The following is a 14,804-nucleotide window of genomic DNA, read 5'->3' on the forward strand; positions in this document are numbered from 1 at the left end:
TTATCTTAATTGCAACTTTAAGACAGAAGGGTAAGGGCTGGGCCTTTGTGGTTAAGTGACTTGCCCAAGTGCCATAGGTAGGAAGTATCTGAGATCATATTTGGATACAAGTTCTCACAACTCCAGACCTGATGCTCTATCCATTGTGCCATCTAGCTGCCCCCTTTCTGTTTGTTTCTAAACTACAGCAATCACTTGCCATCTTCTTCTCTCCCCTTTGGACCTTCTGCTCTTTCCTTGAGAGAGGTGCCATGCATTAATACCCCCATTTCTTATAGTGCTTTGCTGATTACAGCCCTATGAAGTGAGTAGAGCAGGGGTTCTTACCTTGTTTTTGTCCTAGACCCCATTCACAGGCTGGTGAAGCCAACAGACTCCTTCTCCAGTAATGTTTTCAAATGCATAAAGAAAAATATGTAAGATTACAAAGGAGGTCAATTATGTCAAAGAGTTTTTGACATATTTTTAGAGCAAAACAACAGCCACAAAATCAAGTTCATGGACCCCAGGTGATCTGCAGTAGGGGAAGCATTATCCTCATTTAGAGATGAGGAAAGTCATAAATGTACTTTGATGTGATTTGGTACAGTGGAAGCAGTGCTGACTTGGGAGCCAGGGTTCTTGGGTTCTTGTGCCACTTCTTAGGACTGCTTAGCCCTGGGACCTTTCCCTCTCTAGGTCTCCTTTTGCTTCTCCTTAAAATAATTAGGTTAGATGACCTCTACAGTTCCTTCTAGCTCTACCTCAAAAGCAAGTGAAGCACACTGGCTTTCCCCAAGTACAACTTGGTGAATAATGAATGGGCAGATACTTAAAGATGTTTTCCTAATTCCAATGCTAGCCCCCCACCATAGAGGCTTTTCTTATAGATAGCAATGGGCGTATAGCAAGGAGATGGGGGTTCCAGGCTTGGTAGAACATTGTCTAACTGTGGGAGCTGGGCACATTGTCTTCTCCTAGAGCCTCAATTTACTCCTTACATCTATGTTACAGCGATGTACTGACTAAGAGGCTTTGTCAGTTATAGAAATGTGTTGGTACTATTAATGTTCTCTTTCCCCCTTTCATACTGTCTCTTAAATATAATTCCTGCATCTCCCACCTTCACTCCCTTTTCCTTCTCCAGACATCACTTTATTATCAAAGGTTGTCTTCCCTTAGCTGGACCCTTATTCCCCATCAAAGACGGGGGAGTAGTAATGCTCCTTCCTGATACTCTGTCTTTTAGGTCCTCAGATATAGCTAAGGAGATTTCATCCCAGGGCTCTGGCCCTCGTGTCAGGGTTCCAGCATCCAAAGTCCAACTTGAACTGCAAGAATTTCAATCATTTAGTTTCTCTTAGTCGTTTTTTTTTATGTTGAAAAAACAAACAAACACCAGTTTAGGCTTAGACTGGATGATTCCTCAGGTCCCTGCTAGCATTTTAACATCCTTTGGTCTATTTTCTAAGAGTGCTTCTGTGGCTGACATCCCAGTAAGCTGATAACATCCTAAACTGCCCTCTCTTTCCTAGACCAGACCCACTCCTCCCCACCTGACCTCAGCCATGGCTGAAAACATCCTGGCAGCCGCATGCGAGAGTGAAACGAGAAAAGCAGCCAAGAGGATGCGACTGGAGATCTACCAGACATCCCAGGTAGGGAGACAGTCCTGGGAGTCACTCTTCCTGCCTACCCTGTGGGCCCAGGAGGCAGGACACAGACATCATCCAAACTAGAGGGGCCAGTTGTCCAGTCGCCCAGGGGCCTGGGCCAGCTGGGAGTTTATACCAGTTAGGTGATGAGAGAATGAAGAAGGGGTTATGGAAAGCCAATGGCCTGAAAGAGCTGGGATTAGAAGAAGGGGTAAATACTGTGGAGTGAAAAGAAAAATAGCAACAATATGCTGATATTCTGAGCTGGGTCCTGGTGCCCTGTGAAGAGGAATCAGTAGACCCAGGGACTGTGATTGAATAATAGTAATAATAATAGCTCCCCTTTTGCCATGCACCAACAGCTCACCAGTCTTTCCATGGCCCACCTCTAGGAAACGGGATGGTTAGTCTTTTTATCCTCATTTCACAGATAGGGGTAACAAAGGAACCAGAAGCTAGAAAAAGGGAAATATCCTTTTTGAAGCTGCCAAGGGCTCCTCCTTTTCCTCTCTGCAACTAATAAAAGTTTGGTCCCCTCGTACAGGATGAGCCAATCGCTCTTGACAAGCAGCACTCCAGGGACTCCGCAGCCATCACCCATTCAACCTACTCACTGCCAGCTTCCTCCTATGCCCAGGATCCCGTCTACATCAATGGCAGCCTGAACTACAGCTACCGCTACGGGGCTTTGAGCAGCAGCCTGCAGCCCCCAGCTTCCCTCCAGACAGCAAACCACAGTAACGGTGAGGCTTGGGCAAGGGTAATTCAGATCAATTCTTGTGACTCAGAGACTGTCAGAATTGAAAGAGATGCTAGAGTTCATTCAGTCTAAATGTTTTATTTTACAGATGGAGAAACTGAGGCCCAGGGAGGGAAAGTGACTTGTCTAGTGGAGTTGGCAGAGCTGGGATTAATTCAGTTCAAACAACATTTAATTAAACATCTGCTCTGTTCCAGGAACTAGGTCGATAGTTTTAGAATTTGAGCTGCTAACATTACCCTGTTTTACAAAAAGCAACCTTGAGCTTCAAAAAGAAGTGACTTGATCCAGGTGACAAGGCTAGTAAGGGACAGACAGACTCCCAGGTGACCTGACCCTGGAGTAATTAATTTACCTTTTCTAAGCCCTGATTTTCTCATTTCTTAACTATGCTTATACTCTGTTTCTAACACCTAAGATGACTGTGGGAAAAATGTTTGGCAAACCCTAAAGTGATAGAGAAATGGGAGTTTGTACCATTATGCCTATTTTTATAGATGGGGAAACTGATGCCCGTGGCAGGAAAGGGAGTTGCCAAAAGTGGCCAAGCAGTCTCTGCTCCTTCCCCACCCCAGAAGAGGCAATAGAAAAGAACCCAGGGCTAGAAAGCAGAATACTTGTATTGGAGTCCTCTTTCTCTACTCTCAACTCTGTGAGCCTTGAGTAAATCACTTCCTCTTCTGGGCTTTTTGGTTTTCCTCTAAAAAATGAGAGGGTTGGAATAGAGGGTTTCTATGGTCCTTTCCAGCCCAGCCATCCTGTGTTTCTATAGCTTTCCTCCCTCTCCCTCTTCTGAGAAGCTCCTGCTTCCAGGAGCATCCTCAGTTGGACTGTTCTGTGTCAGGCATGTTCTCCCTGCCCTGCAATGAGAGGGAAATGCAAAACCTGGAAGAAATTCAGAGGAGCAGAAGAAGGCAAGACCCCACTGTCTTTTAGGCCAATACGGAACACCCTTAGTTCTCTTAGCCAATGGTTGAAGCAAGTGGGACAACTTTGTGCAATGTCCTCATCCAGTCTGGTTTCCCACCTCTGTTTCACTTAGCTCAGTGAGCATTTGTCAAGAGCCTCTTGGGTGCAAAGGGGAAAGTCATCCTTCCCCAATGCCTTGGCCAGGTGCGGGGATGACCCTCGGAGGCTCCCTGAGGCTGTACCAGCACAGCAGGAGCTCAGAAACCTTCTCCACTAAGGAGAAGGCCCAGCTGTGTTCAGGGAGGCTCATCCCAGCTTCACAGCTCAAGGCTGCAGGTTGGTGCTACGTCAGTGGAGGGAGCTCCATCACAGATGAAACTGGATTCTTAAGGCATGGATACAGGAATTGGGTGGAGGCCCTGGGGAAGACACAGATCCCACCCAGCAGCCACTTACCGTAGTATGGGAGATGCAGGGACACAGATGATGGCCATACAGTGAGTCCTCTGATGGATGAGTGAATGGCAGAAGGGCAGTGGATTGGAACATGGGAAGGAGTGAGGCTGGAGAGTTTCCTGAAGGAGGTGATGGGGGCAGCATGTGGATTGGGTCTTGAAGGATGGGGCAGATTTTCAGCAGATGTATGTACCTACTCTAGGGAAGTGGGAAGCTCACTCTAGTCCTGGAGGATATCTTCTCCCATTTTTTATCATAGGATAACCTGGAAACATCCAGGAGAGGGTCACGGAGCTGGACTCACAGGAGGAGGCTCCTTTGCTCACTTTAGGTTTTGCAGAGTTCCTGTGGTCCTCCTACCTTCTTCCTCCCCAGCCTTCATTTTTCCCCAGTAGTTCCCAAAGTCCTGATTTCATTGCAGGGGGATCAGGGAGGGGATTCTGAGGGAGCTCCTGAGGCCCTATTGTTCATTCTCTTGCCTCCAAACTCCAATCAAAATTTATAGTTGCTTCCAGCATGAAAAACATCAGAATACAAAGAAAAATGTCCTCATCAGAGGGGCCAGATTTTAGCCTTGATTTCCAGAGCCATGGCACAAGAGTGTTAAATGCCAACAAGAACAACCACGGGTGGGAGTTTAAATAGGATTCCCAGAATTGGTCAGCCTGTGCTTCCCAAGTTAGCCCTTTCCATGCTTGGGTTTCTATTAAGTGCTGCCTCGTCCTATCCTAAGCAGAAATCAGAGAATTTAAAGCAGAAAGGACCCTTAGACCAGAACATTAAAGTGTACCATCAAAGCTTGAAGGCTCCTTAAAGACCACCTAATCTAGCAGTTTTTAACCTGGGCTCCATGAACTTTTAATATTTTAATAACTGCATTTCAGTATAATTGGTTTCCTTTGTAATCTGATAAGCACTTAAAAGCAGGATTCTGAGAAGGGCCTCATAGGCTTTACCACGTGGCTCAAGAGGCCTAGGACACAAAAAGGTTGAAGAATTGTGACCTAGTTAAGCTTCTGTGTTTTAGAGATGAGGAAACTGAACCCTGGAGAGATTATGTGACTTATCCAGAGTCACAAAAGAGATCACTGACAGGATTTGAATCTAAGTCTTTTGACAACAAATTCATTGCTTTTCATTCTACACCATAGCTAAGTTCAATGTGTACACACTCACACACACACATCATGGAGCATCATGTCACCTATGAGAGCCATGGAGCAAAAAATGAAATCTGGTGTTTTGGGAGGCCCCAGGAGGAATTAGCTCACTTAGCCCAATTAGAACAAAGCAATTTGCCCTTAATTCAGCCTTCTTTCTTCCCTGCCTATCCATGAGACTAAGAGATAAGACCGACCTCTTGTAAGGACCCTTTTATTTTTATGTTATTATATTTTCTTCCTCTGATACTATAGGATAGAAAGAGATCTGAACTAGGAATCCAGAATTCTTGGTCCTGCCTCAGACACTGATTCACTCTGAGAGTTGGATAATTCACTTCCTCTCTCTGGACCATAGTTTTATCATGTGAAACAAGGGAAGCCCCGACCTGGCCCAGGCCCCAGCCCCTTCCACTGCTGCTAAGCCCTTTGTCTTGTTGGCTCTATTCCCGTGGTCATTGGAGTCCATCCATAAGTGTCCTCTGATTTCTAGCCAGTAACAATCTTCATCCTCTTTTGAAAGGGTTCCCTTCACCCCAGCCCGACTGGATCCCATTGGTTGCAGACCCAGATCCAGTTTCCCCATCCCTATTAACGCCTGTGCCTCCTCAATCCTTTCCAAAGGAAGTGTGTATGGCCTCCCAGCGTAGCTCCTTGGGACAGGCTTGGCCCCGAGGCTTAGCTCTAGCGATGAGTGATAGCTCCAAGGCTTTAGCACCTACTTTTGATTCATGCTTTCAGATCATTAATGAGGAGGGCAGAGGCTGCCATCATCCTGTTGTCATACTCTCTCACAACAACATTTTACAAGTATAGTAGGAGTCTTGGAGGCCATGGTTTTCTTGGTATGAGTACGCTCCTCATGGAGACAGATCACCTCCCTATCATCTTTCAGGAGCTCCTATGAACAATAAAATCCACTGCCTAGTGGCTGTCCCTTCATATTTGGCAGGTCTGGCCCCTGGAGTCCAGCACCAATCATATCCATCCTTGAAGCCTTCCTAGCTCGATAGAACTCTCCACGACCTACGTTCCATTGTCATCCTTCCAGATTCTAAGATCACCTCTCTTCCTCTGCTAGTTAACTTCCTTTAAGGTTTACAAAGCACTTTTCCTTACAACTAGTCTGGGAGGTAGGAAATGCAATGATGATCCTTATTCATCCGTTCCTGTTTCACAACAAAGGGGGAGGCTCTTTTCCTCACCTCCCATCTGTCTGAGGGCCCACAATAAAGAGGCCAAGCTGAAACTCAAGCCTAGATCTTTTGAACCCAAGACTGGGCTTCTTCTATGACATTAGGGGTTCCCACTGGTTGTTTTTTATCCTTACTATGTAGTATATTATATTATTTATATGGAATATATATTATATTCTTACTCTTTATTCTTCTGTTACTCAAACTATTATTATAGCAATCATAATTTCTTCTTCGATGATAATAATTTCATAGAGTAATGGGAAAAGGGCCTAGTTCTTCCCAGACAACTAGGAGTACCTAAGAATCAGATGTCTTGGGTCCTAGGCCTGACTAGTAACCTAGTTGGGGTCATTTTCCCCCATTTGGTGTCAATTTTCCCTTTTATAAAATGGGAACAATGGACCAGCTGGTCTCTTAGTTCTCTTCCAGCTTTGATATTTTCTGATTCTAGCCAGTATATTATTGATAATATCATGTTGGAGGATAATAGAATAGAGCTAGAAAGTACCCTAGAGATCATCTGGTTGAATCCCCTATTTTACAGAGAAAGGAACTGAGGGGTCAGAGAAAAGAAGGGTGTCTTCCAAGATCACTCAAGTTGAAGGAAAAGCTGGGGATCCTCTAACTGCCATCAAATGTGCCTTTGTAGACGTCTGCTGTCCCTGCTTTACAATTATTAGGAGACAAGAAAATGGTTTTGAGGGTTGAAGTTGTTCCGTCATTTCAGACACATTCCAGCTCTTCAAGATCCCATTTGGAGTTTTTTTTGGCAGAGATACTCAAATGGTTTGACATTTCCTTCTCTGGCTGATTTTACAAATGAGGAAACTGAGGCAAACAGGATTAAATTACTTGCCTAGGCTCACACAGCTAAGAAGTGTCTGAAGCTGAATTTAAACTCGGGTCCTCCTGACTTAGGACCAGCACTCTATTCACTGCACCCCTACACTGCCCCTGGTTTGAGGGTAGGCAAATATAATTGCACACAGATCAGGGACAGAACTGGTCTCTCATAGCACTTCTTAAAAATGAAGCTATTTGGGGGTAGCTAGGTAGCTCAGTGGATGGAGAGCCACGCCTAAAGATGGGAGGTCCTGGGTTCAAATGTGGCCTCAGGCACTTCCTACCTGCGTGACCCTGGACAAGTCACTTGACCCCCATTGCCTAGCCCTTACCACTCTTCTGCCTTGGAACCAATACAAAGTATTGATTCCAAGACAGAAGGTATGTGTTTAAAAAAAAAATGAAGCCATTTGTGTCAGTCTCCCATTCTTCCACCCCACTTCTTATTTCTCATCCCCCCCAATGCCACCTCCCACTATCTCTTTCATCACTGGTGATGATGAGGTTTCTGTCCTTGCCAAGGCCAACCCCTCCACATGAGCCCTTGGTCCTATTCCCAGACAACTCCCCCAGAAAATTACCCCCATTAACATTCCCTCTCTAATCTAGAGTCTCTCCCTGTAACTTCCTCCCCTGTTGTTTACAAGCACCCCAACACTTCTCCCAACCTTAAAAATCACTCATTAGATTCTCTCCTCCTAAATCTCTCCTCCTCTTTTTAGCTCAACTTGAAAAAAGCCGCCTACTCTGTTTTCACTCACTCTGCCAAACCCTCTACCATGTGGCTTCTGACCTCATCATGCAACCCAAACTGCCGCCTCCCAAGTTCTCATTGATTTCTCACTTGCCAAATCTGATGGCCTTTTCTCAGAGCATAGCCTTCTTTATTTGTCCGCAGCATTTGCACTGCTGACCCCTGTCACCCTCCCTCTTTCCTGGTCCTTCTCCTGCCTGTCTGGTCACACCACTCTCCTGAGCTGAATCTCCCAAAGCTCTCTCCTGGGTCTTTCCCCTCTACTTAGTCTGTCTCACTAGTTCCCTTGGATGGTTTGTCTCTATCTTCTTGGAGAATTCGAAGATCCTTCTGTTCAGCCTGATTTCTAGTCCTCGTGTCCCCCCACCCCGCCTTTAGGACTTTTTCAAACTGGCTTTGTCCTATCAGCATCTCAAACTCACCCAGTCCAGAACAGAACTCTCCCTCTTTTCCCTCCTCTCTTACAAACTTCTCCATTCCTGTCCTTCCAGGCAAAGAGGTTCGCCAACCTCTGATTCTCATCCCACATATGCAATTGGCTGCTAAATCCTATTTCTTTCCCGGCACATCTCTCATCCATATCTTCTTCTCTCCACTCCCCCAGTCACCACTCTGATTCTCAAAACCTCATCACTTTTCACTTGGAATATTAGAATAGCCCGCCTCCCCGCTCCAGTCTTTCTAATCCATCAGCCCCATACATTGCTGCTCAAGTGATTTCCCAAAGACACCTTTTGCCGAGTGTGATCTTCTGCCTACCTGCTCCCACTCTGTAAACTCCAGGGGTTCCCTCTTACCTCCAGGATATTCTTTTTAGCATGTGAAGCTGCTCACAACCTGGCACCTTCCTATCGTATTAGGTGGTTCTGCAGTCTTATTCTCTTACGCTCTTTTACATTATTTCCCTGCTCTTCTTCCATCGTCATGCTCCATCTCTGCCTTTGCGCTGGCCGACCCTAATCCCCGAAACGTTCTTTATGTGCAGTTCCCCCTTGTAGAGTCTCTTCTTTCGAGATTGAGCTCAAGCCTTTTTCAGGTGACCTTTTCTGGCACCCCACGCTGCTACCTAATGTCTACTTTGCATGTAGCTTGTATGGACCTCTTCTTTACTTGGCTCTCCTATTAGAGTTGAAACTCCTTGAGGAGATTTGGTTTGGGTAGCAATATCAATAGCTGGGAGCTATTGACTTCACCTCTAACTTGGCATCTGTTTGGAGGAAATCCTTCTAGATCAGAGGTTCTTAGCTTGCACGTCCATGCAGAGATTCAAGATGATCTGGGAACTTGAATGGGAGCAAAATTGCATGTTTATTTTCATAGCCGCTGTCTGAAATGGAACATTTCTTTTTGCTGTTTAAAAGCTACTCTGAGAAGGGATCTATAGGCTTTGTCTGACTTCAAGAAGGGGACAATCAGCCCACCCAGCTGCACTGAAGAATCTCTGTTCCAGGATGGAATCCATAATTCTTCCTCCACTGTAGACAGCAGAGGTGCCTTCTTCTCTTCTCCTCCAGTGGAGATATATGTCTCTGAGCAATATGGAAGTCTAGTTGTAATCCAAAGATAGCCAACCCCACTGCTTAGAGCCGACTGAGAACTTCAGAATGGGAAGAATGCCACCATGCTCACTGAGAGAGTTCTTCCCACAACCCTGGGACGAAGGGTATGCCCAGAAAGGGTTCAGCCCAGAAAGGTGAAATGTCTTTATTCAAAGAGATTGATCTCAGGCCCTTTCCCCAGAATGCATTATTTACTTATCTAAGACAAGGACAAATTCTCTTGGAGGATTTTACATGATCTTTTTTTGAGGAGAGGCATGTTTATTTCTCTCTTCTGTCATCTTTCTGAATTGCCTATTATTTTCTCAATGAACACTGAATTTTGAATTAGTAAGCTTATGTCTGACTTACCTAATGATCTTGGATAAATCACTTATCCTCTTTTAACCTCAATTTACTTGTTTGCAAAATTGAGATAACTGGGGACAGCTAGGTGTCTCAGTGAATTAAGAGCCAGACCAGGAGATGGGAGGTCCTGGTTCAAATATAGCCTCAAACACTTCCTGGGCAAGTCACTTAACACCCAATACCTAGCCCTTACCACTCTTCTGCCTTGGAACCAATACACAGTATAGCTTCTAAGACAGAAGGTAAGGGTTTAAAAAATAAAACAAAAAAAAATGGAGGCACTACAAACACTTCAACAGAGGATGTTGTGAGAATAAAATGAGATAATAGTTCTTACAAACTTTAAAGTACTATAAGAACATAAGCTATTATTATTCCTATATATTCTAGTTGATTAAAGTGGGATTTATTCCTTTGGATCTCCTGCTGTTTTCTTATTCATAGATTATGAGTTCTCTCCTTTCTGGCTGTGGTTCCTTTTCAAAAGTTACCATTATCCTCAAGTAATTTTTTTCTTTTCTTTCTATTTTAAAAAATATAGTCTCTTACCTTCCATCTTAGAATCGATATTGGACTATAGATTCAATACTAAGTAGCCAATCTAAGGCAGAAGAGCGGTAAGGGCTAGATAATGGGGGTTAAGTGACTTGTCCAGGGTCTCATAGCTAGGAAGTGTCGGAGGTCAGATTTGAACCCCAGACCTTCCTGTTTCCAGGCCTGGCTCTCTATCCACTGACCTATCTAGCTCCCCCCTCTTATATTTTCTTACTAAAATTCTGGGCTATTCCAAACCCTCCCTTCTTACACATTTAAGACCTAAAGGCTCTAGTTTCTTATTCTTCAAGGGAAGCCCTCCTGTCCTCTGTCTTTCCATTCATTCATTCATTCATTCATTCATTCATTCATTCATTCCTTAAACATTTATTGAGCACTCAGTGAGTGTAAGAACTTGGGCTGTGGAAGTGCTTGATAAAGCCAGAGAGGTAAGACATAGTTATAATGTAAAATAAAATGTGTTAAGTAGACCAGACTTTAGGGAGATTTCAAAAAGTTCAAAGAGTAGCAGGACCCCAGGGGAAGAGGAGGTTCTTCCTTGCTTCACAGATCTCATCTTTTGCCAAGTCTTGCTTCCTTCCCAATAGCTCTCAAATCTGTCCCTTTCTTTTCACTCACCCCCTTACTCCTGGACTGTTGCTATCATCTTTTTATAAAGATCACCTTACTTGGATTTTTCTAATTCATAAACATTTATTTTCCCTCCCTCCCACCTTCCCCCACCTGAGGGGGGAAAACCCCTCATGAAATAATGCAGATCAATCAAAATATCATTACCCAAGCTACGTCTCTCATTTTGCTTCTTGAGACCATTGTGTCTCTTTCAGGAGGTGGTGGGCATCGAGAATTCCTCTACTAGCGTCAGTCTTTGTCTTCAATAGTTGTGCATTTTTTAGTATTGTTATTGTACAAGTTTTTCTCCTGCTTTTGCTCACTTCGTTGTATATAAGTTCATACAAGTCTTCCCAGGGTTCTCTGCCATTGTCTCTATCTTCATTACTTATGGCATGATAATAATCTCTCAAATTCATATACCATAATTCGTTCAGCCCTTCCCTGATTGGGGAGTGGATGAGTGGTTCCTTAGTTCTAGTTCTTTGCTGACACAAAAAGAAATGCTTAAAAGATTTTCCTACATAGAGGACCTTTTCTCTCTGATCTCTTTGGGGGGGTATAGGCCTAGCAGGAGGATAGCTGGATCAAAGGGCAGATGTAGACAATTTAATCACTTTCTGAGCAGAGTTTCCAATTGCTTTCTGGAATTGCTGGACTAATTCTACTAGTTTATAGGGGGCCTCCTCTGCCAACCTGCTAATTTGACTCAATTTTAGAACCAATTTTATTTTCTGTAAAAAAGGATTCTGACTACTGGACTGACTATTCCTCCACCCTTTGTATTCTTCTGTCGGAGAGTAAGTACCATGAGGTGATACCTTGGATACCAATTTTTATCCCCAATCTGTATATTCTGCTTCTTTCTATGGCTATGGAGTGGAGCCTCAACATTGTCCCTCAGAATTCAGGGTCCCATTCCAGCTCTCCCCCCTGGCTTGGAATGTGAGATGGTAACAGACTGTCAGTTCACTTCAGAAAGATATCTCAGTTATTTATCTCACACCATCCCCTTCTCTGTCTGTCAGTCTGTCTGTCTGTCTGTCTGTCTCTCTCATACACACACACACACACACACACACACACACACACACACACACACACACACACATCTGGCCTCTGAAAAAAATAAGACATGCAAGAGATTATGGTAATTCTTTCTGATATCAGCCTAACAGGTCTTTACTGTGCCCCGAAACATCATTGTTAACCTCAGTAAGGAACTATTCTTCTTCTTCATGTCATTTCATGTCATGTCAGCATGCAATGGCTTACTCTGATCTCCCCTATGGTCAGAAGGTTAGACAATTTCTGTTGGAAGAAACCTCAGAATCCCATCAAGTCCTGTATCTGAACAAGAATCCCTTTGATATATCCCTGACAAATTGTGTAGAAGCCTCTCAGTGACTGGAAACTCACTACCTAACCTGGACTTGTTTGGAATCCTTTCTTTCCATTGAGCTGAAATCTGCCTAAGAAAATTCCACCTGGTGCTCCTGGTTCTGCACCCTCAAGCCATGAAGAACAAAGCTAATCCCTTGTGCTTTTTTTTCTGGAAGTCTTCTCTTGATTAGACCTTGCCAGTTCCTTGTTTGGCCTAGTTTCCAGTACCCTCATCCAATTGGTCTCCTTCTTCTGGACATGTTCCAATTAGTCTTCTATTCCTCTTCCATCCTGGTAACAGAAAAATATATGCAGGCCAAAAAGAATTCCTTCAAGGACTTGTTTTGGTTTCTTCCCAAATTCTTTCCCACCCCTAGTAATACTTCCAATATTAATGAAGCTTCAACTAATAACGTACATTTCTTTGACATGATAGGTTTTGCCAAGTTCTTTCTTTATGTCCTCCCATAAAGCAAGTAATACAAGTTGGATGATCTCTACTTTATAGATGTGGAAACTGATGTTTGGAGAAGGGAAGACATGGCTTCTGGTGCTGGGTCTTCTGACTCCAGGTTTTGTGGTCTTTCTCCTCCTATGTCATGGAGCCACTTTACATGCACCAAATAGGGTCATTTTTATAATCAAAACAAGTTATTCAAAAAAGAATTTTGTATTTTTAAGATGTAGAATGATGAAAGGCACTAAAACTAGCCCATTCCTAAATCTTTTCACCCTTTCTGCTCAAAAATTCTTCCCAGTTCATAATTTCTTTGGTCTATAAAGATACCTTTATAGTAATTGACCATCCTATGAGAACATCAAGGAAGCTTGTTATTTGCTAGCGCAATTGTAACTCAACAACACTGTCCATCTGGATGTCTCATCACACAGCAGATTAGGACTAAAGGCCCCAAATGAAGAATTCCATCAATCTTGTGTCACTGAATGGAAATGCAAAGTTTAGGAAAGAATACCCTCATGGAGTTTACAATCTTGTAGAGAGATTATCTTATTTAATTGACATCATAAGATTACAGAGCTCGTTCTACCTAGTAAAACTACAACCAAAAAGCCTACACAGAATAGGCTTTGGTTCATTTCTAAGGATCCATCCAATTCAGTCCAATGGGAGAAAAATGAGAATGTCTTAAAACTTAAGAAGCCCTCTCTAGCTTTTAAACAATGAGGAAGAATAGGGAAAGCTATCTTCCTCAACCGTGTTTTCTAGAGCTCCTTATTTTGCCACCATAATAACTAACACCACAACAATCCTATGAGATGTCAGTACTCTTTTTCCCATTGTGCAAGATACTCTGGTTTCTCTTCAGATCGCAAGTGACTGGAACTTAAGCTTAAAAAAAAAAAAGATAAATCAAATATGAGCAGGATTTTAACTCAGGGTCTTCTAGATTCCAAGTTCAGAGACTTGGGGTGACAGGGTAGAAGAGAGAAAATGCACAGGGGACACAATGAGCCTGGACCAGAGTTAGCCTGTATATGTCCCAGCTCATCAGTTTCCTAATTGTGTAGCAAGTCATTTCCTCATCTGCAAAGGAGAGAGGTGAGGCCAATGGCACTACTTACACTACATCCCTCACAGGTTTATGAGGAAAGCATTTTGCAAACCTTAAAGCACTTAATTCTTCAGAGCACAGGAACAGTTGAGGGCCACAACAAACTAAAAGTCTGAAATAGCATACAATCCTGCTCTTGCCCCGTCCTCAGGTGATGGACCTCTGTGGGTGAAAACTGTAATATGGAGGGAAAGGCTGGGGAATATGAGCAAATCCATTCTCTTATTGGTGCTTCAACATTATTAGGTTTGCTTATTAGTTTAAGGGTATTTAAATATGCCCCCATCTAGACCCCAACCCTACCCCTTCTCCCTCTTGTTTAGCCCAGAGGCTCCAGTTCCTCCATCTTTTAGAGAATTCCAGTTCTGGTCACTTTCCATTTCCTACTCTGGTGAGAGTTCCAGACTGAGGTTCATCATTGTTGGAAGGACAGGCCACTCCAAATCTGAATGTCATCTTCATCAATAAAGTGGGGGTAACCATCATATTACCCACCTCTCAGTCCTGTGATAGGATGTGTGTTTTGCTTACCAGGCATTGTAGAACTAGGAGCTGCTTTTCAGGTCTGTTTACTTTCTCTATGACCTGTGACAGACACAGGTTTCAGTCTTTCTCTAAAAACGTGTCCTTTCTGACCTGTCGCTCTTGGTGGGTGATGCCTGAAGCTGCCTCTGAATTTCTGCCTTTGGCCCCTGGGATCCACAGCTCTTCCTGGGTGCTACCCACTGAGCTAAAAGATTCTCTCCTACCCTCTGCCCCACGTTCTGCTCCACAGTTAAAGATCAGTATAGGGAGAGGTGTCCCAAATAACTTTTACTACAATCTAACACATGTCAGACTCCTAAATGCCATCCCTACCCTAGAGCTGAGAAGTTGCATCTGGAAACATTTTTGGGGGGGGGAAGAGGTGGGTGCAGAGATCAAGTTGATTGTTGAGCTTGCTTGATGTCTTCCCGAGCCACTTGCAGATGAGCCTTAGAGTCAGGGGACCCAGGTGGGAATCTTGATGTGCCATTTTCCATCCTTGCTGTAGCTCAGGTGCTTCATCTTTAAAATGA

General features: G+C 43.8%; 1 protein-coding gene across 3 annotated transcripts in view; it reads left to right on the forward strand.

Moving 5' to 3' along the window:
* The window catches only part of NOL4L (nucleolar protein 4 like), a 223,512-nt gene that overhangs the window by 202,138 nt on the left and 6,570 nt on the right, over nucleotides 1–14,804 (forward strand). For all 3 annotated transcript variants that reach the window (XM_001362708.4, XM_056811958.1, XM_016432116.2), the window contains 2 exons: nucleotides 1,515–1,637; nucleotides 2,179–2,377. In XM_001362708.4, the coding sequence (XP_001362745.2) occupies nucleotides 1,515–1,637; nucleotides 2,179–2,377 (322 nt within the window). The remainder of the gene's footprint in view (nucleotides 1–1,514; nucleotides 1,638–2,178; nucleotides 2,378–14,804) is intronic.

Source organism: Monodelphis domestica, chromosome 1 (genome assembly GCF_027887165.1).
Source record: "Monodelphis domestica isolate mMonDom1 chromosome 1, mMonDom1.pri, whole genome shotgun sequence".
NCBI lineage: Eukaryota > Metazoa > Chordata > Mammalia > Didelphimorphia > Didelphidae > Monodelphis > Monodelphis domestica.